The sequence below is a fragment of the Choloepus didactylus genome, chromosome 2 (genome assembly GCF_015220235.1).
Source record: "Choloepus didactylus isolate mChoDid1 chromosome 2, mChoDid1.pri, whole genome shotgun sequence".
In the NCBI taxonomy this organism is placed as follows: Eukaryota; Metazoa; Chordata; class Mammalia; order Pilosa; family Megalonychidae; genus Choloepus; species Choloepus didactylus.
The window spans coordinates 147,213,223-147,239,829 of NC_051308.1; the positions used below are offsets into that span (position 1 = coordinate 147,213,223).

The window sequence follows — 26,607 nt, forward strand, 5'->3', positions numbered from 1 at the left end:
ACTCCCTCTCAGAGGGAACTAGAGATTATAATGACATAGTATAGTGTGGTAAGAAAAGCATGGATTTCAGAAGCAGACAAAAGCCTGAATTCCAGTTCTGGTGTCACTGCTCTGTGACTTGGAACACGTCGCCAACCTGAGTCTCACTGCCTTCCATCTGAAGAAAAAAAAAGATGAGGACAGTACTTCCTTAAAATTGGTGTGAGAATTAAAATGACTTGAGATTTTAAAAATACCTGATAGAAAGTTTTTCATATTCTCATTTAACACACATCTGTTGATCATCTACCAGACTCACTGCCACACTCAGTGTAAGGTGCTGAGGAGTGAAGCAATGAGTAATTCACTGTTTTCTCTCCTGAATCTGCTCACAGTCTTCTTATAAAAAAAATAAGTTACTATACACTGTGTGAAGTGCAACAATTATAAACATTTACAAAATAAAAAGGACCAGAAGAAAAAGAAGTAAATAAATCTACTGGAGGTTTATGAGTCCAGAAAGGCTTCTTGGAAAAGTTGGTATTTGAGGTGGACTTTGAAGGATAAATGATAACAAACAGAAGCAGAGAAAACAAAATCTTGTATAGAGGCTCCTAAATTTGAAACGTCACAGACTATTCAGGGCTGTTTCTAGAATTAAAGTGAAAGGTTAGAAGTGACAGAAGAGAATGGAGAGGTAGGGAGAGGTCAGATAATACTATAGTAATAATAATGATAATAGCAGCCAATTATTGAGTGATTACCCTGCGCCAGGCACTGCCACATAATTAAACAGTTTGCATACATCATCTCTTAACATTCTCATTATGAGAACACTGTGATCTGAAGAGCTTGGGCTTGGCCCTGTGGCCAAAATAGGGACTAAGAATTATAAGTAAGGAGGATCATGATCACATGTATTTAGGAAAATTATTCAGGCATCAGTTTTGAAGATGAATCAGGGAGGGGAAGGCTAGGGGCAGGATGCCATTCCATTCAATGACCTAGTGCCTAATTAGCTGTGAGGGAAGGGGGAAGTGGGCATCTGGCTGGACAACTGCCATACAGGGTAGATTCAGATTTTGGGGGCCTGAAGCTTACACCAGTTTAAGGGTCCTCCTCAAAGAAAAAGAATGAGTAAATATAGTACAATGTGCAACACAAACAGTGAACCTTAAAGTAAACTATGGGCTATAGTTAATAGTATGCTTATAATAATATTGTTTCCTCAATTGTAACAAAGTTGCCTCAGTAACACAAAATATCAGTTCTAAAAAAATCTGGCTTTGTATGGGGAGGAGGTATATGGGAATTCTGCATGATTTTTATGTAAACCTACAGATGCTCTAATAAAAAAAGAGATGATACACGCTGATGTTCATAGCTGCATTATTCACAATTGCCAAAAGATGGAAGTCAACTCACATGTCCATCAACAAATGACTGGATAAACAAAATGTAATATATACATGTAATGGAAGATTATTCAGACATAAAACGGAATGAAGTTCTGATGCATGCGACAACGTGGATGAGCCTTGAAGAAATCATGCTGAGTGAAATAAGCCAGACACGAAAGGACAAATATTGTATGATCTCACTTATATGAAATAATTAGACTATGCAAATTCATAGAGTCAGAAACTAGAATACAGGTTACCAGAGGCTGGGGTAGAGGTACGGAACGGGGAGTTAATACTTAATTGGTATAGAGTTTCTGTTTGGGTGATGGAAAAGTTTTGGTAATGGATGGTGGTAATGGTAGCATAACATTGTGAATGTAATTAACAGCACTGAATTGTATATTTGCAAGTTGCTAAAAGGAGAAATTTTAGGCTGCATATACATTACCAGAATAAAAAGTTTTAAAAATCTAGAATGTACAATATAAACAGTGAACCCTAATGTAAACTATGGATTTCTGCTGATAGTGTAATTCAAAAATTTTTTTTTCATCAATTGTAATAAAAGTACCATATGAATGCACAGTGTTAATAATAGGGGAAGCTGTATGTGTGATAGGAATATGTGAGAACTCTGTACTTTCTGCATGATTTTTCTATAAACCTACGACTTTTCAAAAAAAAAAAAAAGGAAAGAAAGAAGTTAAAAAATAAATAAAGTACAGGGCCCTGAATGGGTCCCCTGGAAGTGAGGGGACCCTTCTATAATAGGCCTGAAAGAATAGAGACTGTGCAGTGAGTGTGTGTATTTTTTGCGTGCCACCTTCTTTTCCTTCCAGTTTGCCTTTGGAGTTGTGCGTCTTACCTCTCTCAGCTCCAGTGGTGCTGGTGGTGCTGCCTACTCATCACCATGTCTGCTCCAAGCACATGACCCGGACCTGGCCAGTCAGAGCTTTCCCTCCCTGCACACACAGTGACTGGTGGAGAGATAGGTAGATGACCCACACCAGACAGACTCAATTCTGGGACTCTTGTTGGAACTGATGGGAAATAGTTCACTTTTCTGTCATGTTCCGTGTGTGTGTGTGTGTGTGTGTGTGTGTGTGCGTGTGCGTGTGCGTGTGTGTGTGTGTGTGTGTGTGTGTGTGTGTGACTTCTGAGGGGTTAGGATATAAGCCTGGACCTCCTGGTGGTTAATTTGACACCAAGAGAGAAGAGTCTGAGGATATGTAGGTGGATACAATTGGGTTGTGATCCAGTCAGTCATGCCTAAATCTTGGTCTGCCTTTTCTGTTACATTCCAGTTTTGTCTGTCAGTTTTGTTTTCTGTCTGCTGTAACCAAAACATTCAGCATCTGTATCTGTTCACCAAAAAGAACTCTGATGGGTTCAGCTTGGGTCACATGCCTCCTTGGCCCTAGTAACGGGGCCTATGGGGATAGGGTAAGCCCTTGGACCAGTCTGCCAAACGCCCACCTCTGGTAGGGAAAGAGGTGGCCCTGTGGCAGAGACACAAATAGTCATGTGGAGCGAGTGGTGAACAACCCCCCCGAGGGAGGAAATGTAGTGCAGCGAAAACAAAACAAAAACAAACAAACAAAAAATGAACTGATGTGCCTTACCAGAGTAATTTCAGATTCTTGAGGGATCTGAGAAGTTTTTTTTTTTTTGAGAAATCATGCTAAAACAGGTCTGGTTTCAAATCCCAGTTCTGCGATTAACCATCTAATATTGGCCAAGATGTGTATCCTTCCACATTAAGTCTTACTTTCTGATTGTAAAATGGGAACAGATAATATTTGCCATCACAGGGTTGTTTGTGAGTGATAATGCCTGTAAGTGGGGTGTCCATGTAACTTATCATCTAACTGGGGGCAATTTTGAAAGAGAAAGGGAGAACTACTGAAGGGCCTTATTAAGGCTGTCTGAGACAACAAATAGCATTAATTATTAATAGAATCCCTTTTAGTCTGAAAAATGTCCCTGAGTGATAAATTCTAGGATCCTGCTGCCCATAAAGCACTCTATTAGTGATTAGCACATAGTAGGTACTCAAATATCTCTTAGTCTCTCCTGAACCTTCTAGGGTCCACTCTGCCTTAATATAATTGGTTGTTTCCTTTGTAGTTCCTTGTAGTTCTCTGGCGTTGTAAGTCTACAGGGAGTATTCTCCAAAACATTTGTTACTATTATTCTGGTGGCAAGGCGTATGATGCTATGATTCATAGATGTGCATCTTTGAAAGGACGCTTTCTTACAACGCTCCCCAAATGCTTCTAATTAGCAGGACTTTAGAGAGGTTGAGTTGACCTCTTTAAGAACATTTATTTCAATTCAGTATGTTCTGCATATTAAAGGAGATTTCTGGTTAAAATCCTTAAGATTGTCCAGCCACACCCTAGTAGTTATTTTGTAATGTGAAAGTTTACTTAAACTTGAGCATTTGCTGACACATTCTATTGTGAGAACTTGGTCAGGATTTCTAAATTTATCCTGACTGTGATAAATTAAAGACCTATACTATAAACTTTAAAGCAACAACTAACAAACATATCAAAATGAAGAGTTATAGCTAATAAACCAACAAAGGAGATAAAATGAAATCATTAAAAAAGTCAATAATCTATTAGAAGTCAGGGGAAAAAAAAGGAAAAAGAGAACAAACAATAGATGGGACAAATAAAACACAAATAGCAAGATGACAGATTTAAACCTAACCATATCAATAGTAACAATAAATAGAGATGGTCTAAACGCCTCAATTAAGAGATAAAGGTTGTCAGATTGGGTAAAAAATCAAGACTCCAATCACATTATATGCTTCCTTTAAGAAACGCACTTCAAGTATAAAGACATGAATTGGGTAAAAATAAAAGGAATGAAAAACATATAGCACACCAGTCAAAAGAAAGCTGGAATGGCTATATTAATATTAGACACCACAGACTTCAGAGCAAAGAATATTGCTAGACCTAAGCAAGATTATTTCATAATGATAAAGGAGTAAATTTATCAAGAGAACAGAGCAATCAAATGTTTATACTTAATATTCTAAGTTGTCAGTTCTTCCCAAATTGCTCTATAGATTGAATGGAACCCCAATCAAATTCCCAGAATTTTTTGCAGAAATTGAAACATTGATTCTAAAATTCATATAGAAATGTAGAGGACCTAGAATAACCAAAACAACTTTGAAAAAGAAAAACAAAGTAGAAGAAATAACACTACTTGATTTCAAAACTTACTATAAAGCTACAATAATCAAGGTAGTGTGACAGAAAAAGGATAGTCAGATCAATGGGACAGAAAAAGGTGTTCACAATAAATCCACATATATATGGACAATTGATTTTAGACAAAGTTGCAAAGGCAATTTGATGGAGAAAAGATAGTCTTTTTAACAAATGCTGCTGGAACAATTAGGTATCCTTATGTGAAAAAATGAACTATGATTCATATCTTGCACCATATGGAAAATTAACTCAAAATAGGTTACAGGCTTACATGTAAAATCTAAACTATAAAGCATCTTAGAAGAAATCATCAGAGAAAGCCTTTATAACTTTGAATTAGACAAAGACATGACACTAAAAACATGATCCACAAAAGAACAAATTGGATTTCATCAAAATTATAAATTTATACTCTTCAAAGGACACTGTTAAACAAATAAAAAGACAAATTACAAACACATGAAATATTTGCAAATCACATATCTGATAAAAGACAGTCCTGAATATAAAAGAACTCTCAAAACACAATATTAAAATAAAAAAACAATAAAAATGGGCAAAAGATTTGAACATACACTTCAACAAAAAGATATATAGATAGCAAATAAGTATATTAAAATTTACTTAACATTACTTTAAATGAATGCAAATTAAAATCACATGATACCACTACACACCTGTTAGAATGGCTAAAATTAAAAAGATTGACCATACCAAGTTGTTGGTGAGGATATAGAGAAAATGAACTCTCATATACCACTGGTGGAAATGTAAAATGGTACAGCCACTTTGGAAACAATTTGACAGTTTCTTAAAAAGTTAAACATACACCTGTTATAAGATCCAGCCACTCCACTCATAGGTATTTTTTCCAAGAGAAATTATTGTTACCACCTCCATACAAATGCTTGTACATGAATGTTCATACAGCTTTGTATGTAATGGCCCCCAAATGGAAAAAACCCATATGTTCACCAACAAGGGAATGGATAAACAAACTGTATATCCACAGAATGGAGTACTGCTCAGCAATAAAAATGAATGAACTTTTAATACATGCTTCAACATGGATGAATCTCAAAACGATTTTTCTGAGTGAAAGAAGCCATATACAAAGTAGTACACAATGGATGATTTCATTTATTTAAAATGCTAGGAGATATGAATGTATAGTGACAAAAAGCAGATCAACAGCGCCTGGTGAGAGGAGGTGGCAAGGAGACATGGAAGGGAAGGATTACAAAGACATATAAAGAAAATTTTGGTGTGGTGGATATGTGCATTATTTGTTGTGGCAATGGCTTTATGGGTATATGTATATGCCAAGACACATATTGTACACTTTAAATATGTACAGTTTCTTATATGTCAATTTTACTTCAACAAAGCTGTTAAAAATTATTCCAAATGTTATAGGTTTTTCTTATGCTATTCTTAAACATAGCATTACTTATTCCTATATAATGAGTAAAATTAGATATGAAAGAAACCAGTGGGGCACCGATAGAATCCAATAGGCCCAACAAGACTTTAAACAAGTTCTGACAATATCAGAAAGCATTTCAAGTAACTTTGAGAGGGTAACAGTTGATGAGCAAATGAATGAAGTAAATACCAATGTTTATTTTAAAGCCAAATAAAAAAGCAAATAAATATAGTTGCTAATTGCATTTCAACAGAAAGGCAATTGCCTCTAATTTAATATTTGTCATTACTATTTAAAATTAAATAGTAATAAGGAAGTACCATTGAGAAATTGTAACTGAAGTGTTAGTCAATCGCATTTTGACTAATGTGTATATTACAACAATCTTTGTTGATTATGAAGATTTTAAAAGCCTTATTCTAAAGATCTTTTTTTAAAAGCAATATTCTGGTGATGAATCTTGGCTGGAGAAATTTGTTTTTGCCTATAAGCTTTTTGTAACAAGATTAAGTATAATTCTTGAACATTCCACAAGAAATGACCTTTACGTAGGCTAAACGGATTTAGGCCAAACGTTCTCCATCTCCACTGTGGTCCAACAGAAGTAAGGCTTAAACTGCATTAGCAAGGGTTTATAGTTTGGGCCAATGAAAAGCACTGAGATTTGTATCTCCAATCTGGCTGCCATTTCCCACACTGGTTGGTACCAAAGGAGAGTGGATGAGGTATTTTGGATGACATACACACCACTGGGAAAACACCCCAAACTGCCTGTGCCATTAATCATGGGTCAATTGTGTCATTTCTGTGTGGGAAGGATGCCCTAATTATCATCACTACCTCCTGACTAAATTAGCCAAATCATTTATAACTCATTTCACTTTCCTCCCTATTAGCTACCTCCCCTTTCTCACAATCCTCCCTTTACTCCCTAATCATGTAAAAATCCTTGCAAATTTAATAGCAGTTTTGTGTTGCTTTATTCATTTCTATTCCAGGATGGTTCAACAATGGTGGGATGTTTTGGTTCCTTTTCTCAGTTTGCTACATTTGGTTCCATTATCTCTTCTGACACAGTAGCTGGTGTTTGGTAAGCAAACCTCTCACACCAGGAGCTCAAAGATTGAAATCTGTCCTAGGTGTGCCCTGGAAAGGTATGGCAAGAGGCTAAGCTTTGCAGGTGGACGGTTCTCGGTCAGGATGCGTGGGTCTCCAAGTTTCAGTTTTCTCACCTCTAAAACTGTTATTATGTCTGCCTAGTAGGTGCTTGGGGGTGGTGGTGGGATAATGTTTGGAAGACATGTAGTACAGTACTAGACGCTCAAGTTGCTATTATCAAATGACAACATCAGAGGAAAGAAAGTGGCGGGTAGGAAACAGGACCCTGAAAGAATGGTAGCCACTCGGGGCCTCAAGGATGACTATCTCTACACAAAAGAATCAGGATTCAAAGACCTAACCCTCCCCCCGCCCCCGAAGTTTGCAAAGCGACAGACAACCAACTGGGTTTTTGTATTAGCTGAATTCCAGACAAAAATGCCTCTGACGAGGAGCTGGTGCGAATCCAAAACCAAAAAAGAACTTTAAATGCCCCAAGCTTTGCTATGGCACAATCCCCAGTTTTGTTCTGTTTTTTTTTTCCGCACCGCATTTGGAGGTTTAGACATAGAGTGAATTTGAGTTTGGCCAAAAGCCTTAATTGTTCCTGCGGCGGCAGCGGGGCAGAGATTAGACCAACAGGTGTGGGAGGCTGCAAAGTAAGGAAGGAAGGAGCAGGTGTGGGTGGCGGGGCCCTCCTCCTTCTCTTCCCTGGCAGGGGGGCTCCGAGACTGCTCGAGCTGATTCCAGCAGCGGCTGGGAGAACCCTGCCCCGTCCGACTGGGCGCTCTGGGCCTGGAGCAGGGGAGGAGGCAGACATAGAGGCCAGGTCCGGCAGGCTTCCCTTCCCCTCTGGGGGCCCCGGGCGCAGCGGCGGATGCCTGGAAGGTGATGTGAACTGGAGACCGCCGGGAAGACCCCAGGCGCGGGGGCGTAGGCCGACTTCCAGCGAGCCGGTGGCCGCCGCCCCCCACCGCCCGACCCTCAGCCCGGCCGGGAGGAGGGGCCGCCTCGCCGCGGGCCGTGGTGGCGTGAGGGCAGGGGCGGGGGCCCGGGACCCGCGCGGGGAGGGAGCGCGGCGCTTGCCGTCCTTCGATTGGCCGCGCTTCTCCCTCGGCGGAGAGGCGGGAGGAGACGGCCCGCCATTGGTTGGGCTCGTCGGCCAATCCCGAAAGGCCCCAGGGAAGAGGTGGGGGACAGTTTTGCAGAGTCGCGGTGTTGGCTGCTGTGTGAGCGAGCGGGACTCCGCAGCGCACCCGGAGGCTGTGCGGGACCCAGGCGGACCGAGCTGCCAAGGCACCGCCCGCGCCCCGCCGCCGCGTCTGGTCGTCTAGTGCACCGCCGAGAGGAGCGAGCTCCGAGCATCTCCCGCTGCGGCCACTCCTCGGGGCCAGGAGGGAGGAAGCTGAGTGCGAGAGACCTCCAGAGCCCAGCGCAACCTCCTCCCGCCGCCCGAACCACCATGACCCACTTCAACAAGGGCCCTTCCTACGGACTGTCGGCTGAGGTCAAGAACAAGGTACGCCCGGGGTGGCAGTCGGGGGCGAGGGCCTCGGGGGCGAGACGCCGCTCCGGGGGGGTGGGGGGCTTGGGTTGCGGCGGCGCTGGGACGCGCTTCGCCCCCGCGCGCTTGGCTCGCTGGAGAGGAGACGTCGAGGCGGCGCGAGTGTTGCAGCACGTCTCCGTCCGGTCCCCATGCTGAGGGCGCCGGCTCCGGGACGCTCTCCTGGCTTTGTTCCCGCGCCGCGGGCTGGGACTCGGGGCGGGCGCTGGGTTCCCAGGTGCCTGGAATCCTGCAGCGCCGGCCTCTCGGGCAGCCGGGGCCGTTCCGCGGCTGCAGGGCGCTCCCCTCCGGGAAGAGGGCGCTCCCGCCCGGCCATTCGTCCGTAGGTGGGGCCAGCCAGTGGGACTGGGGACCAGCAACCACCGCCGCAGCACCCCCGCCTTCCTGCCCCGGCACAGGCTCTTAGCCGACCCCACCTCATCCCCCCGGCTGAATTCAGCCGCGGGCAAAATCAGGAGGTTACGTGGCTCAACGCCGGACCCCCTCATTGTTCCTCGCCTCCGCCCGGGAAGGGCGACCACTGAGCGTCCCACCGCCTCCTGGGCCCCTGGGAGGAACTGGACCTTTCACAGTTTCCGAATCCCGGTGTAAATTGCTGTTTCTTCAGCTGGAAATGGGGACAAAGGCTTCGCGCACTTCTTTGGGAGTGATATCTGTTATAGACGTGAGACTTTTTATAAAACACCGAGAAGTTTGTAGTGCATTTATTTGACTTTCATGATATCAAGTGTCTTTGTGGGTTGCTTTTGTTTAGGGTTTATTTGCTACGGTGCGTTGAAGTTTGGAGTAACTGGGCTTTGGTGACGCTCATCTTTGCCACTTTGCCTAGTGTAAGAATGCATTGGGTTTATCTTTGGAACTTTTGGTCTGGGAAAGAGATGAGAGGCGTCCCCCTACCCAAATCCCCTCCTTCCTTCCTCCCTCTGCATTCCAAGCCCATGACATCAGGGGTTTCTGGGGGGAGAGACTAGCCAATCGGCGCGGAACTGCGCACAGAACGCTCATTGTCTCCCTTCTGCTGCTCTGGCCAAAGCGCCACAAAGGATGGCTGCCGTCCTTTAATTCCTATTAACCTCCCGGGAGCCGAAGCATGTCAGGATTGCCACCACACCGTCCGACCGCTGGTGGAATACACTGGCATTGTCAGAGCTTTAACATACCAGTATTGGGGGGTTATGCTCAGCGTGAATTATATAGAGGCATTGAAGCGCACTATTGTCAAACCCCATAAGAGAATTTTAGCTGTTCTCTTCCCGCTGTTATAGGCTGTCCTCCATACTCTAATTCTGTGGGTAGATTTTGAATAATCTTTGAAGGAAGAAGTTGATTTTAATCTGTGTATCTAAAATTGAAATGTTTAGGTCCTCTCCCTTGTCACATATGTTGCCCTAAACATTTTTAAAAGACCATAAATGAAGGGAGTGGTTTGTGTATGATTGATTACAGGCCTCATCAAGTTAAAACTTTATTGTGGAATTTTGTTTTGTTCTTCTCAAGGTTTACAAATGGAGCTTTAGGAAGCCTTTTCAGAGGAGTTAGCGTGTCCAAATTGTGTTATCCTGGTCTGACTTGTGTGCATTAATTATAACTCATAGCTGTGATTCTCTGCTGGCTGGGGGCGGAGTCTCTTTACCTTTTGCATTGTAAATGAGGTACTGATAACTTTGGCTGTCTTTCAGATTACTTACCTTTCTTACATGTTAACATCCATGTTACTTTCTTATTGCTGACTAATGGAGCAGATACTTTCCTTTTCCTACTCATTGAATAAAGCAAAGGAAATGTGTAGATTGAGGCCAGATTACAATAGTTATTATAAATTTTTAAAAACCAGTAAAACTTCAGTTTTCAGAACTTTTGGAAAATTAGTTCTAAAGGTTGTAGGTTTATCCCTTTAGGCACCAAACCCATCTTTTAGTAATCTCTGTCATTTATACGGGCCTTTAATACAGTAGAGAATCTTTTGATCTTAACAGCAGAGCAGTCCTGGGAGGTGAGGAGGATTGTTAGAATTATCCAACATCATTTACCGAGCAGGTTGCTGAAGCTCACAAATGCTGATTGGCTCGAGGTCACAGAAGAAAATTGGAGTAGTCTTAAGAATTTTAACTCCAAAAAGTGACATTTCAGTGAAATATAAAGAGATCTTCTATTAGGAGTCAACATTGTCTGTTCCCCTTCTCCCTCTTTTGCTGTCCACCTGTCACTTCTTGACATTGTGATCATTCATGTAATGCTGTTTCTAATCTCTTCTGGGCGTGGAAATCAGATATCCATGTCTGCTAGACCTTTTATATGGGATATTACATTTCAGCTGAGGACTTGGGACTTGCCTCATAGGAATAGTGGGTATATGGAAGCATGAACTTGATTCCTTCCTTATTCCTGGGGTAAATGTGTTGCTTAAGTGTAAGATACGTGTTTTTTTTCCTTAAAACCTCACTTAACAAAGTGAAAAAATTATAAGCATCCTGGGAAGGTAATACAGAATGGACCTTGGAGTTCAGTAGATGTGGGTTCTAGTCCCACCTCTGCCACTGCTGCCTTGTATGACGTTGGGCAAGTTGTTTGACATCAGTCTCAGTTTTCCAGTCTGTAAAATGGAGAAAATAATAGTCCCCAAACTCAACATTACATTGTTAAGACACATATAACTTATAGTAAGTACTCAATAAATACATACATAGTAGCTTTTAGCTGTTAGTAATGGAAAATTAGTATTAATATTACATTTCTTCGACTTGAATGTCACTGCCTCTTTAAATATTCCTTTCCTTTTCTATTAAATAAGCATTTGGTCTTTTTATATTCCAGCTATGAAAGCAGTTAATCTGTGTATTGAAGACCCCCTTGATCTTAAATACTTTTAATCAGTAAAATTTCAAGGAAAAATATTTAAACTTAAGACACTTCTTTGATGGGATAGTGCATGGCGGAGTATCTTTTTTTTTTTTTCCGGTAATGTGCAGTTAAGGTCAAGATGATGCTTGAAAACAGGCTTAAAAAATCAGAATCTTTTAAAGGATTCTAGAATATGGGGAAAAAAAAATTAATGACAACAAAAGGAGCAAAAACTTTTACCCCTGTTGCAGTTTGCAAACACCATAGCAAAGTAGGAGGACCAGGGAAAATGTGAAAACTGGTATAGACAGTTCAGGTGGGGATGGGGACATGAAAACACTCAAAAGTAATGGGCCCTACATTTTTGAAACAGTTTGAGCCACACCCTTGCCTGTGCATCTTGGGGACTGAAATGAAAAGAGAAACAGCTCTTTGCTTCATTACACTATGAGAAAACATGATAGGTCCTCAAGGGAAGCACAGCATTTCCTGACACTTGGCTCTGAACAAAATTTTCAAGTCAGGGTAGTTTCCCTTAAAGTCAAAGATACAGTCAAGTCTGTCCTTCCCAGGCTTAGAGCAAATGCTCATAAAACTATTTTTCGTAGGTCCCAGTGAAAGTGGAGGAAATATTGGTGGGGTGAGGCTGAAATGCTCTTTCCTCCTGAATGCTTTTTGAGGGGAGGGTAATTGAATTAATTAAGAAGAATGGAATGGGAATGCACATTCTTAACAGTTTTCTGCTCCCATGGAATGTCTGATTTGAGCAAAGTCGCTTCTCATGGTATCTGCTTGGTTGCAAAATGGCATCCCTCAACAGCTAAAACCCCTCTTAGAAGAATTCTTACTAAAATCTTATGTCATCGAAGATTAAACAGTCGTATAGTGATAATTAAGTAGGACCAAATGTCCTAGGAGGCCTGCCCAGTGCCATTTTGGACAAGCTGTCCTAAGGTGCCCCCTGATCAGAGTAACCCCAGACTGACTGTAGATTCTAGCTTTAAGTTGTACTCAGGCTGTCTGCTGCTAGACCACCAGAATCTTGGTAAAATGTGTAGGTGGTTTAAACCTTTTTTTTCCCCTTAACTTTATAGTTTGGAAATAGGTTTTTAACCTAACATTTTGTTTATTTATTGTCTGTCTCCTCCCACTGGAGATGAGAATCTCTACCTTATTCACTGATAAATCTCAAGGTCTAGATTCTTGCCTCTAGAATATGGCTTGGCACATAGTAGGTACTCAGTAAATATTTGCTGATTTAATGAATATATCCACCAGGCATAGGTTTTGCTCTCTTTAGAAAGTAGAAAGTAGCCCAGTTAGAGTAGTCTACATTTCAAAATTCTGTAGTGCAAGTATGATATTTTTAAAGGATACAGCGATTTTTATAGCTTGTTTTTATTAAGCAGGTTGTTTTGTTGGTATTATATTGAGAATTTATCAAGAAAATTACTTCTTTTGTTGATGATCTTGGGATTATCTCGAGAAGAATATTTAAACTGGGTTCTTCTTTCTAAGACTTCCAAGTTTGGGGGGAACAATAGAGGTTCCCGAAGCAAGGCTTTGTCCCTTGCCTGCATGTCCTAGATGAGAGACCTGGGAAGTGGCCATTCATTCAGCCACTTGTCTTGACCAAAACAGATGAGGAAGGTGCACTTTGTTGAAATGAGAAAAGGTACCATGGTTGTGCTTTAAAATGTTCAGACTTAATTAACACTGGAAATTTAATAAGATCATTATCATGCTCACCGTTTTGTGACCTACAGTTTTTTACCCACTTCCCTTTGTAAAATTGTGCAATTTGTCTGTTTCTATTCATTCTTATAGATTTCAAAAATAAGCTTGGCAATGAAAGCATTGCTAATACTGGCATCAACCCGAGCTATATCCTTTTTTTCCCTATACCTTTTGGGATCATAAGGTTTAGTGAGTATTTTCTTTTTTCTTTTCTTTTTTTTTTTTTTCTTTTACTTAGCAGTTTGTCACAAACACAGTTGATCTTTTACATTAAAAAAGAAGAAGAAACACAGTTAGATGGTTTGGGTTCTTTGGTCATTCATTACCACTGTATCCAGGAGAATAAGGAAGTGCTTTATTTTCCTTCTCATTATAACTAGGTGGTGGGAGAGGGAGCTTGTCCTTAGAATTTTTTAGAAAGATCCGTTTTATTCTAGGCCTTAGCCGTCCATACCATATACCACGTGCAGGGGTTTTCCTTAAGTCTGAACTCCTTTTATACCCATAGCGGGTATACTTCTATCCTCAGGGTTTTGTTAAGGATTTCTGGAACCCAGAGGTAGATTCAGATTTTGTGGGCCTGAAACTAACAGTTTTGAGATCATCATCATGAAAAATCCAAAAATGTCTTTGGCAAATGCTATAACAGCATTTGACTTTGAGAGTCCTTGAGCCCCAGAAGGATGGTTCAAGCAAGGGATCCTGAAGCTTAAGCTACATTAGTGTTACGGTAAGTCAGTTTCAGCTTGAGTCCTCTTTCATTTCAGAGGAAAGGATATAAAAACACCCTCCCCAACTTTAACGTTCCTTCCTTGGCTCATGTGAACTCAAAGATACCTTGATGTCTTTTATCTGTGGCTCTTGTCAGTGAGAAAGTGGAACATAGTGCTTTAAGATGTGGACTGTGAGGACTGATGGGACTGGGTTGGAATCCTGGTTCTGGCCCAGATTCCTGTGTGGCTTTGGTCAAGTTACTGAACTTGTCAGTGTCTTATCTGAAAAATGAGGATTCGGTAATACAAGCTTCATAGGGTTGGTGGGAGAAATAAATAAGATACATAATGCATGTAAAATATTTAGAATACTGTCTATCACCGAAAGTACATATTATCTAAGTGTTAGCTCTTGTTCCTTTCTGCTGGCTTATTCTAGACTGGTTGGGTTCAGTCCTGTGTTCTCCTGAGCTTCTTTTATCTTCTAGATATTAAGATTATCTCCGGGACTTGGGACATTTATTCACGAATCTCTTTGTATCTGAATAAGTCTTCTGGCAGGCAGGGGACCACAATGCCAAACAATACTGCTCTGCTTTGCCCCATACCAGGAGAGTGATCTGCCTCCAGAATCCTGATCCAGGACTCCTTCACCTGGCAGCCTGCCATGATTCCCACAGTGATCTCAGGATCCTGGTATTCATTCACATTCTGTCCACATTGCCCTCAGGGTCCTGGGCTTCTGTGTAGAACTAGAGGTCTTGCTTTCCGGGCCTGGTATTATTCTGCTTTTCCTTCCTAAGAGGTTGGTTTCCTGTAAACAAGATCCATCTTTCATTTCTTGGTTTCAGATAGGGCTCATATTCCTCCACAGCTGACTGATAAATGTGTTTACCTTCTGGTATTTTAAGTCTTGCTTGTCACTGGAGGCCTTCAGTTTTAATGATCTTAGGAAGGCTCTACCCAGACACGTGCACCGCGAGTCTGTGAGCAGAAAAGACTACATTCTGCATCCCGTTTCCCTTGAGGTAGGAAGGGAACCTCCTCAGCATCTGCCCTCTGCCCCCAGACTGGGAAGCTTCAGGGTGTGAGTGGGACTGGTGGGCGGATGTATACATCTGCAGAGGGAGGCCAGGAAGTTGGGGGAATGGATGCAGAGGAAGGAGGAAGCCATTTGTGCTTGGAAGGTCCTCTGATTAAATCATAACCTAAGCACTTGTAATTATTCCCCACTCTAAGATTTTTCCTGGGGATCCCAACTGTGGTGTGGCTAGCCTGGGCTGGTGGTCATTTCAGCCTTGTTTCCTTTCCTCCCCCTTTCCTAGGTGTTTGAACACTGATCTTTCTTTATTACCCCACCCAGTCTTCCCAGCCCTCCTCAGTGCTACACGAGGCTCCAAGGATGGAGAAAGTGTGCTTTATTATTGCAGTTTCCCTCCCTCCTTTTGTTTCACGTGGGAGGAAATGGGAGGGAAAATAATCAGTACCATGTGTAGCAAGTCTTTCATACTGTCTATTAAGTCAGACATGTGATTCTACTTTGAATATAATTACAGCAGCAACAATCATATTGTACTTCTAGTTGAGCATACTAATTATGCTTTTAATAAACATGAAGATTCTGTAGCGTCATGTAGTGATCTCATCAAAGAGTTCATGGCCCTTAGCAGCTGAGCTGAAACCTAGGGCTCGTCTTCAGAGTCCACATATAGCCTGGTCTCTTCTCCTAAATGGTTTCATTCTCTGCTCTGAAGACTGGGGTGAATTTTTTTCTGTGTTTTCCCTACCTTTCTTCAGAGATCTGGAGGTTGTAGTAAAAACTGTCATCCCCAGGCTTGCCTTGCAACTCACATACAGACATGTTTATTTCTAATTTTCTTTCTGTTTGGGCTTGGCTTTTAATTTTCTTATTTTTTCCCTCTTTTTAGTGGCAGCTCTACTGTTGACAGCTTTTCCAACAGCGAGCCCTATAGCACCTTGCAAAGTGTGCATGTAGCAGGAGGCTACTTTTCATAGGTGGGAGTGGAAGAGTTAAAAGTGTTTTCAGTCTCAGACATCACTACCTGGTGCCTTAGTATGAACTTTTGAACCAAGATGGTAAAGCCCTTTGGGACTTCAGAGTCCCCTGGGCCGGTTTGAATCGTGCTCTCTTTAAACTCCACAGCTTCTTCACGGTGTGTCACTTCAGTACAGTGATGTTGGTGGTGATTACTTTTGGATGTGCTCTCCCTTCTAGCTGAGGTGGGAATGACTTGATGGTAACCACAGGGTCTAACCAAGCCACCACCCTGCACGCTGTTCTTAAGCCTCTTCAGGCAGGTGGCATAATTGCCTGTGCCATAGACTCTGTATGGTATAGAGGGTTAATCTCTCAGCTTGGTTGGGGGGGTGGGGAAGAGCAGCCAGTGATGGAAAAAACTTAACAGTTTGGAGTCAGAGCTGGGTCCAAATCCCTGCTAAGCCCTGTGACCTTGGAACGAGTCTTCTTTTGTATGAAGACAGTGCATCAACCCCAGAGTAGAAGGCCTTCTTCCTTGTCTATGAGAGCCTCCTCTCTTCTTTATCTTTATTTTTTGAAAGAAAATTTTGTTGAAAAGAAATGGTAACAGTACAAAATATAAAATAAAAAGAAGTGAAAGTATCCTGTATCCCTTACTCCCACTCCAACCACTTGTACAACTCTGAATATCATTCTAACACTTTAGAAACTGAATTGTAGCCTGTCTGTATTTCCATTATTATTCACTAATTCCCTGTTGGTGAATCTTTCCTTAAAAAGTATTCTTGAGAAAAAGTACATAGCTTTTGACCTAATATTTAAATTTGCAATAAGTATTGCCAAATTGCTCTCTTAAAAAATCAGTTTAAACTTCCTCTCCATAGTATGAAAGACAAGGAGGCTCTTCACCTAACGTTAACAAAAGCAAATAAAAGCTTTATCAGAATGGCCTTGTCAAAATTCAAGTCACTTGCCTTTAGTTCTTTATTACCAAGTTGTCAGTAGCTGACACCTGTGACCCCTACTCCCTCTAATCCCCACCAGACTTTGAAATGGGAATTGACAGTGGGATGAGGCTCAGAAATGGGGTCAGGACATCATTTTCACAAATTATTTGCTAGTATAAATAGTTTTTAAATGAATAGCTTAGGCAGCATTGAAATGATCTCTTATCAAAATGGCTGTATCAAATAATATCAAGTAATGAGTTTTTTGATACATGTAATTTGAAGTAGGAAATCTGTCTAGTATCTGGATAGGAATGGCCAGCAGCACATATATAGGAGAAGGAGAAGGGTTGACATTTATTAAGTTGTTAAAATTCACATGCATTAAGTCTTTGCTTCTTCCCAACAGCCCTCCGATACAAGTGCTGTTATGACCTTTGGTTTACAGGTGAGGAAACTGAGGCAGAGAGGTTGAGCATGCCCAGGGTCGTATGCTTGATGGGTGGTGGAGGCGGGATTCTAACCCAGGCATTCACTTTCCAGAGCCCATGCTTTTAACCGTTTTAATGTGAAGCCAGAATTCCGGGAATTGATGTCATTCATAGTGGGAAAAGGAGACAGATATAAGTTGGGAGTGGGCAGGCCAGGGAAGAAGCCAGAGGAAGAGAGATTTGGAGGGACCTGCAGAAGCACTGTGTGCTATAGCATCTAGGGGGATATCTGGAAACAGGCCATTAGATTTGGCTGGAAGGAGTATAGAGTACTAAGCAAGGAAATGGAGAGGTTTGGCATGAAATAAAAGAAAAACAGCACAATATTTGAAGTTGGCAGCAGGTACAATCAAAGATTTGCCTGTTTCAAACAAGATTAGGGTGGCCTGTGCTGATTGATGGGCCAAGTGAAGGGAAAAGCTCAATACCAGTGATGTGTGAGCAGAAGTGGTAGGAGCAAAGCAACAGAAAGAAAGAGGTTAGTCATGAAAAGAAAGTGACACTAGGAAGGAAAAAGGAAGAGAACCATGAAAACAAACCATGTGGATAAGAAGTCTCCTTTTCCCTTGCCATTGTGTTCTCTTATGTGAAGGAGGAGCATCTCTTTGCTCTTGGCCTTGATGTCCTGGGGCCACTGATGTCAGAAAGCATGTGGTCAGCAGGAGTAAGAAGAGATGGTTCAGGCTAAGGTGTGTGTGTGTGGGATTCTGTTGAGTCTTGCTAAGGCTTCTTTGCAGCCTGGACATTGTTCTTTCTCCTCATTCTCTGAGCTCTTGATCTAGAAGGGATGAAAGTTGGGTTTCTTTGCTCTTTGTGGCTGATTGTCTATAGCTCGCCTCCCACAACATAATCTCCAAGAGACCTTTGTGGTGGAGCACAGCAGTCTGATGATAGATGCAGTACTTCCAGAGGAATTTACTTCTGCCTTTGTTGTGTGCTGTGCTCTGAAATTTCATCACAATTATGTAGAATTTGGAGTTTTCTTTACTGTAGAGCTGTGAAAGGTGCCGTCCTACTACTTCATCTTGAGCTTAGGAAGTAGAAAGGAGAACCATGTTCAGAGTGACTTTTTTTATCCTTTTTTTTTTTTTTTTTAAGGAATCCTATATCTCCTGTAACCGTAACTGATTGTTTCCTTTGTTTCCTCCCAGCATAAGAAGCTTGGACTCCAATTTGCATCCAAGCCATCTTTGGTTGCATTTGTGTAGAACTTGGTGGCATGCAGTTATTATAACCTTAGCCCTGACTTCGTTTTTTTTTTTCACATTTTTCCATTAAAGCATAGTAAACCAAAAGCCTTTTTACTTAGGGTCTCAAGTGAGTATAATGTATTTTTGTATGCTATTTCAGAGTATAAATTTGTCTTTTTTAAAAGAGGAAATGGAAAATTCCATCCTACTTTCTTTGGAAATTTCATATCCTCACATTATCATCAGGGAAAAAGGAGGTGGTATCTTGTACAGTTAATATATCTGTATCTATAAGACTCCTGTGAAATCTCACTGTCAGCGTCTATCCTGTTTTAAAATTAGTGTTTCCATTCTGATCTTAGGTGGTTGTGTAAAGCCCTCTCTCTCAGATAGACTCCATCGTAGTAAGCAAAGAGGAGCTTTCAGGATCTGAGATCAGATCTAGATTTGGATCCCAAAAGAGGAGTTCTAGATTTACTTAGGGCTGACTGAAATGCTGGGATCGTGTTTCTCTTTGACCACCTTTCCACACTCTTCCCATAAGTAGCTCAGAGTAAGGGAACATTGTGTTGGTTTGATGCAGTTTTGGAGTAGGTAGATGGGAGCACTGGGGTGGATGTAGTCAGTAATGAGGCAAGGAGGAGAATCTCAGAGCTGGTAGAGGTGAATTCCTTGTCAGAACAATACAATTTGTATTTGGGACAATGATGTTGAAGTGGATTTCATGACTTCCTCAAGGTCACAGTAGAATCTCAGACTCCTCCTGTGAAGTGAACTTGCTGAAGAGTTGATGAGGACTGTCTACATTCCAAACCTACAGGAATGTTAGTACCATGACATCTCTTGTGATCATGCAAAAAGAAAAGGCAACTTTTCAGTGCTACTTATGAGCTCAAATCAAATGTTACTTTGGAGGCACTTAGAGTCCTGCCAAGGAAACAAAAATCTAAACAGTAGCCAAGATCTGATACCCTCAAATGGGTAATAAGTGAAGGTAGACTCTTAAATACTTCTAGAGGTGAGACGAAGAAAACAAAAACTGAAAGAAACATCTATTTTATATATGGGCTTCAGCTAAGATCCCCTTTCAGCAAGATCTCTACAGCTACATGAAATTCAAGACCCAGCCAGACTTCTTCCCAATAGGAGAATCTGTTCTCAGTGAGCCTTCTCGCGAGTCAGCTTCCAGCCTGTGCTGCATGGGGCTCAAATGGTATCTTTTCATTCCTGCATGCCTCTAGTCCATCTCCCAGGAATTTCTATGTATTTTTCCTGGGTCTTTCCTCTGTGTGGCATTCAGAATAAGTTGATTCCCTCTTCTATATCTGTTTCAGTTTGCTGAAGTTGCCAGAATGCAAAATACCAGAAATGAATTGGCTTTTATAAAGGGGATTTATTAGGTTAAATATTTACAGTTCTAAGGCCATAAAAGTGTCCAAATTAAGGCATCAAGGGGAAGATGTCTTCTCTAAGGAAAGGCTGACAGCATCCGGGGTTCCTCTGTCACATGGCTGGCTCTGCTGAACCTTTTCTCCTGGGTTTGGTGTCTGGTTTTAGTGGCTTTCTACAAAGTGTCACTGGGCTTCTGTCTCAGCTCCTGTGGATCCTGCTTGCTTCTACCAGGGGCAAACTCGGGATTACATGTTAATTTCTCTCCAAAATGTCTGTCTCAGCTTCTCTCCAAAATGGCTCTCTCTGTTTCTCCAATCTCCTGGGTCTGTGCTGGCTCTAAGTGCTCGCCCTCCCCCCTCCCCCTCCCCCTCTTAAGGGCGCCAGTAAACTGATTAAGACCCACTTTGAATGGGCGGGGTCACATCTCCATGAAAACCTGATCAAAAGGTCCCACCCACAACAGGTCTGCCCTCACAAGAGTGGATTAAAATAAGTCTTTTATGGGGTACATAACAGATTCAAACCAGCATAATATCTTGAACCCGAATACTTAGATAGCCTGTAGCTAGCCTGTTTCTCCTAACCCCACAAAGTTCCTTCTAGGTCAAATAGTTAACTTCTTGCCAACCAGTTTATCCTGATAAGCTATGTTTGATTTTTCTCATCCTTTCACCACCCATTTTGTTCCTTCTAAACTGGTTTCGGTTTGTCAGTGTCCCTTTTGGAATGCAGCACTCAGAACTGATCACAGTAATGCACAGATACGATTTAACCTATCAAGGTATAGTGGGATTATGAACTAACTTCCCTTGTTTGAGTACAAGGCACTAACTCATCCTCTCTTTTTAAAATAATACCTTTGTTAAAATTGATGAAAGAGTATTATGATGTTGCTGTTAACTGTAATCCTTAGTTTGCGTTAAGTGTATTTTTTTCCTTATACCACCCTGTTATTAAACCCTTGTAATAGTGACATACATTTAGTCTAGTTTATGTAAGAACTTTCTTATATTTGTACAATTAACCACAGTCATCGTCTGCAACAGGGCTCAGTGTATTATACAGTCCTATGTTTTATTCTCTAGCTTTCCTTCTAGTGGCATACATGGCCCTAGATTTCCCCCTTTCAACCATATTTACGCTTAGCACTGTTAATTACACTTACAGTATTGTGGTACCATCACCTCTATCCATTTCCAAACCTTATGAATACCATAAGCCTTGTCTGTCCATTCTTTACTCTCTTTCTATCTTCTTGTAACCTATACTTTATATTTTACCTCCCAGATTTTGCTCATTATAATTTAACTCATCCTTTTTTGATCAGTGTAATGATCTGGTCAGGTGGGCAAGGCATCTCCATGTACAAGAAGGATTCTAATCCTTGCTTTGACAAAGTGTTTTCCTCTCCTCTATAAAGGAGTTAAAATAATTGCATAGCATTTTAAGCTCCTTTCACACCTGTTTTCATTTAAATAATGCTTGCCTTGGCTAGTTCATGGAGATGTGATCCAACAAATAAGAAACATAGTAGTATTTTAAAAAGAATTCTAAAACGGTGCAAACCAACATGGCTTTAGTTTTCTTTTTTAGGCAGTGTTCTGGGGTCATTGAGAAAGCATTACTAGTTAGTTCTAGAACGTCAGGGCAGGATCTTACATTAATCTTGAGTCATTTGTTAAGATCGTTCTGAATCCTAGTTTTGTTTCATTGTATTAACTATTCCCAGTTTTATTTTCTGTAAGCTTAGTAAGTATGCCTAATAGTTTACAAATCATTGATAACCAAAGTAGAAGAGAACAAATCTAAGTCTCAGCCTTGATGTACATATCACCAGGAATTGCTCCTACCTTGTTATGGATCATCACAGTAGACCTGTTTGTTCCATCTGACCAGACTTTACTTCTAGAGTTACTAAACTGGACTTAATGAGTGCCATAGACATAAGGGACTTTTATCAGAAAGTAAAGCAAGTAATCTCCCTAGTGAACTAGCTAAGGTTACTAGGTTGGTACATCAAGGAGATGTGACATCCATAACAATGGGCAATGTTCAAGTATAGATGCCTTTCCATAACAAGATAGATCTCTACATCGGGGCCATTTCCCTAGTCTGGTAATACTGTCAGTGGGTGAATATCCACTCTGTGCCAGGCATGGGCTCTAGGGGTATAAAGATGAACTGAGAACCTGCCCTGATCCCAAGGAGGAGAAATGGATAGGTGTTCTTGGCGTGCTTTGTGAACCCCTGCTCCCCCTAGGTGCCTGCACACCCTCTTACCAGGAGTCCACTCTGGAATGACAGCCAGGCTCTTCCGCTTGAAGTGGTGGGCCCTCTCGGGTCGGGAGGGGGAGAGAGCGGACCTGTTACTAGGTTCCTGATGCTACTGTTTGGCCAAGATTTCTCTCACAATGAACTGCTCCGTAAGTGCATCTTTTTTTTTTTTTTTTAAACTTTGTATTTTGAAGTACTTTCAAACTTGCAGGACAGTTATAAAAATAATATAAATAAATCTATACAGCAAATCTAACATACTCCTATCCCTCAAAATACCCAGATCTACCAGTTTTAACATTTTGCCACATTGGCTATATCTTTGCTTTATCTTTTATATTTTAATCCACCTTAAGTGCAGCTATTAAATTCAAGAAATTTAACATTGATATAAAGCTTACAATCTAGAATCCAATTTTTTCATATGTCTCAATAATGTCCTTTTGAGCCTTCCTTCCTCCCTCATTAGATTCCATCCAGGATTATTGTTTGTAATTATCATTGACTATTTAATTGCTCTTTTTATTTGTTTGTGTGTGTGTGTGTATGAACATATGTACAACATAAATTTTTCCATCTCAGCCACTCCTAAGCATACCATTCAGTGAGATTGATTACATTCACCATGTTGCAGTATCCTTACCGCCTTTCATTACTAAAACTTTCCCCTCTCCCCAAACAGTAACAGTTTGCATTAATTATCCACCCTCTGCTTCTCCCCCATACAGACCCTCTAATTTCTGTCTCTGTGAGTTTGCATACTCTGATATTTTCTTTGTAGTTACCATGGGGCTTAAATTTAACACTTTAAATTTGCTTTGATACAACTTAACTTCATTAGTATATACAAACTATATTCCTGTACTCCTCTGTCCTTCCCCCCCTTTATGTAGTTCTTATCACAGTTTTCATGTTTATACATCGAGTCCAAAACCATCGCTTGCTCATTACATTTTATGTATTTGCCTTTTAGATACTGTAGGAAGTAAAAAGTGGAGTTACAAACTAAAAATACAATAGTAGTGACATGTCTGTTTACCCTCACTGGAGATCTTTATTTCTTCATACAGCTTTGATTTATTGTCTATTGTCCTTCTCTTTCAAGTTGCAAAACTCCTTTTAGGATCTCTTGTAGGGCCGTTCTAGTGGTGACAGACTCCGTCAGCTTTTATTTATCTGGGAATGTTTTAATTTCTCCCTCATTTTTGAAAGACACATTTGTTGGATACAGAATTCTTGGTTGGCATTTATTTGCTTTTAGCACTTTAAATATGTCTTCCCACTGCCTTCTTGCCTCCATGGTTTCCGATGAGAAATCTGCACTTATTCTTATTGAGGCCCCCTTGTATGCACCATGTTGCTTCTCTCTTGTGGCTTTCAGAATTTTCTTTTTATCTTTGGCACTTGACAATTTGATTACAATATGTAACAGCATGGGTTTTTTGGGGATTTTTCCTGTTTGGAGTTCGTTGAGTGTCCTCAATATGTATAGTCATGTCTTTCATTAAATTTCGGAAGTTTTCAGCCATTATTTCTTTGACTCCCCTCTCTATCCCTTTCTGTTTTTTTCTCTTTCTGGGATTCCCCCAATGCATATACTGGTACCGTTGATGGTGTCTCACAGATTCTTCAGGCTCCATTCACTTTTCTTAATTTTTTTCTAAATTCTCCTCAGACTGGATTTCAGTGATCTTATCTTCAAGTTCACTGATTCTTCTGTCAGCTCCAATCTGCTGTTGAACCCCTCTAGGGAATTTTTAATTTCTGTTACTGTGTTCTTCAGCTCTGGTTCCTTTTCATAATTTCCATCTCTCTACTGATACTGGCTTTGTGTTCATCTATCATTTTCCTGACTTCAGTAGTTCTTTGTCCATGTTTTCCTTTAGCTCTTTGAGCATGTTTAGGACCTTTTTTTTTTTTAAGTCTTTGTCTGGATTGTCCTAGGTCTAGTCCTTCTTCCTTTTCATTGGCGGTTTCCCAAGCTTTAATTTTCTTCTTTGTGTGGACCATCAATTCCTGTTTCTTTGTATGTTTTTGTAATCTTTTGTTGAAAGCTGGACATTTTGGTATTTTAATGTGTTGTCACTGGACTTCGGTCTGAGGTATCTGCTGCTTAAGCTTGTACCCAGCTAGTGCTATGACAGAGCTTTCCTTGATGTCAGGAGCTAACAACAACAACATAAAAAGTACACCTTTCCCAGTCTTTATAGATAGACCTGTGAAAATACTCTCTCTCGGTTTATCCATACGAAGAGTATAGAGAATAGCTTGAGGCCATTCTGATCTTTCTGCACATACCTCTTGTCTTGGGCATATGCTTGTGGCCTCAGGAATGTCTCTGTTTACACAGATATGAATGGTCCGTCATCCTTAAGAAAGTTTCCTCATGGTCCTAGGCACTGCATCGTGTGTCCTACAGCCATCAGTCTATAGCCCCAGGTAGCCGATGCTTGACTACAGTGTTGGGTAGGATCTGTGTACTGCCTTCTAGATGCAGGGCAAGGGCCAGTCCCTCAAGCCACTCCAGATATACAAGTTCCCAGAATATGAATGAGGGTTACTCTGCTCCCTCTGGATCCAGGACTAGGGATCTGCATTAGGAGCGAGGGCTGGCTGGTAAGAGGTGGGAGAAGGGCCAGCTACGGCACCATGAGCTTACTGCTTTTAAGTAGCCTTTTTCTTGATTCTGTGCTGCTGTTGCTGCAGTCCCTTAACTATTTTATGGAGCTTTGAGAAAGATGTTTCTGCCAGTTCTATTGCTGGTTTTTCTACGCTTCTGTTGTGGGGACAGAGCCCTGAAGCATCTCACTCCACCACCTTATTTGTCTACATGCAGCTTTTTTATCACTCTTTCTGAGTTTGGAGTCTTCTAAAAATGCAGCCTCTATTCCTACTATCTTCTTGTTTAGATTTGGACTTTTAAAATCCACTTTTAACTATGTCTTTGCTAAACTTTATTCTCCGAAGGTCATTTTCTACATAGAGAAGACATAATGAATGTTATTTTTGTGCTGCATTTTTCCTGCCACTTGTTAGTTGTACTTGTTAATTTCACAACATTTGTTCAGTGAGTCATAGTGTCTGTGTATTTATTTGCCTGTACACATTTGGAGAGAAAAAGATGGTGCTGGCGCCATATGCTGATACCTTGAGCACTTGACCTGACCTGGCTCTGAGAGGAGGACTGGACTTTTAAATGCTCTTAGATGACATCCCTGTTTACCTGAGGCAAACATGGTTTCCTGTAGCTTCGGAAAGTATACTCCTTCCCCACCAAATATTTAGCAAGTTCCCTGCATAGAAGAGTCTCAGAATCTATTGTGACCCTGAGGAAGGCATGCAGTCCATCGTGTAACATGATTTTCTCTAGAATTCCCACCTTGCCCACCCCCTCATGAGGTTTTATACTTCCTTTTTAAAAAAATGGTTTAATCCTTTTTGTCAGCAATATTCTGAAATAGAGTGAGAATTTGGGATGCAAAGCCACTCTAAGTAGAGAGAAGAACTTGAGCAAAGTCAGAGAAATGAGCAATGAGATGCATGGTCATGAGAAAGAGCAGTAGTGATGGCCAGTGTAGAAGAGAAGCTCGTCTGCAGTGGAACACTCTTTTTAAATTATAAACAATAAAGTGCACACATTGCAGTGGGGTTCGGTTAATAGAAAGCTTTGTACCTCTGTTCTCAGGCAGATGTAAACAGAGGGCTTTGATTCTGCTGACATATGCCAGGCATTTTGATGGCCCGTTTACCTGTGGAATGGGCTTTGTCCTCACTGTGGCCCTAGGAGGAGGAGACACATTGTGAAGAAATGGGGTGACCAAGGATGAGTTACCTGCCTGGGTCACAGTGGAATCAGTAACATAGTTTTTCTAAGTTTGACTTCAAAGCATTTAATCTTCATGAATCTTTATGAATACTTAAAAAAATTTGAAAAGTTACTTACATGTTTGTAGGATTGATTAGAAGAGAGAATTAAGGCAGGTGAAAAATGTTAAAGCCTCTTTGTCCTTGCCTGAGATATCAAGAATGGCAAGTGATAAAGTAAAGGAAGGGATGATGAGCCATTTTGATATTTAAGATGGAAATGCCCCCACTATCCAAATCTATTTTGATCCTTGTTTTGAGACTTTGTGGTAGCCCCTATCACTGTATTCTCCCTTTGTTTTAAATACCCTACTTTATTTATTTTCTCATTTATTTTTTCAAACACACCTTATTTTGTATTTGTTTGTCTGCCTCCACTACAAAGTAGGCTTTTAGGGCAAGGACTTGGTTTGAACCAGGCCTGGTATTTAGTAGCCTGTTCATAATATTTGAATG

General features: G+C 41.0%; 1 protein-coding gene across 1 annotated transcript in view; it reads left to right on the forward strand.

The window, feature by feature from the left end:
• Window positions 1–8,325: 8,325 nt before the first annotated feature.
• CNN3 (calponin 3) overlaps window positions 8,326–26,607 on the forward strand; it is a 29,866-nt gene continuing 11,584 nt past the window's right edge. The window contains exon 1 of the mRNA XM_037826590.1: window positions 8,326–8,658. Coding sequence (XP_037682518.1) covers window positions 8,602–8,658 — 57 coding nt within the window. The 5' untranslated portion in view covers window positions 8,326–8,601. The remainder of the gene's footprint in view (window positions 8,659–26,607) is intronic.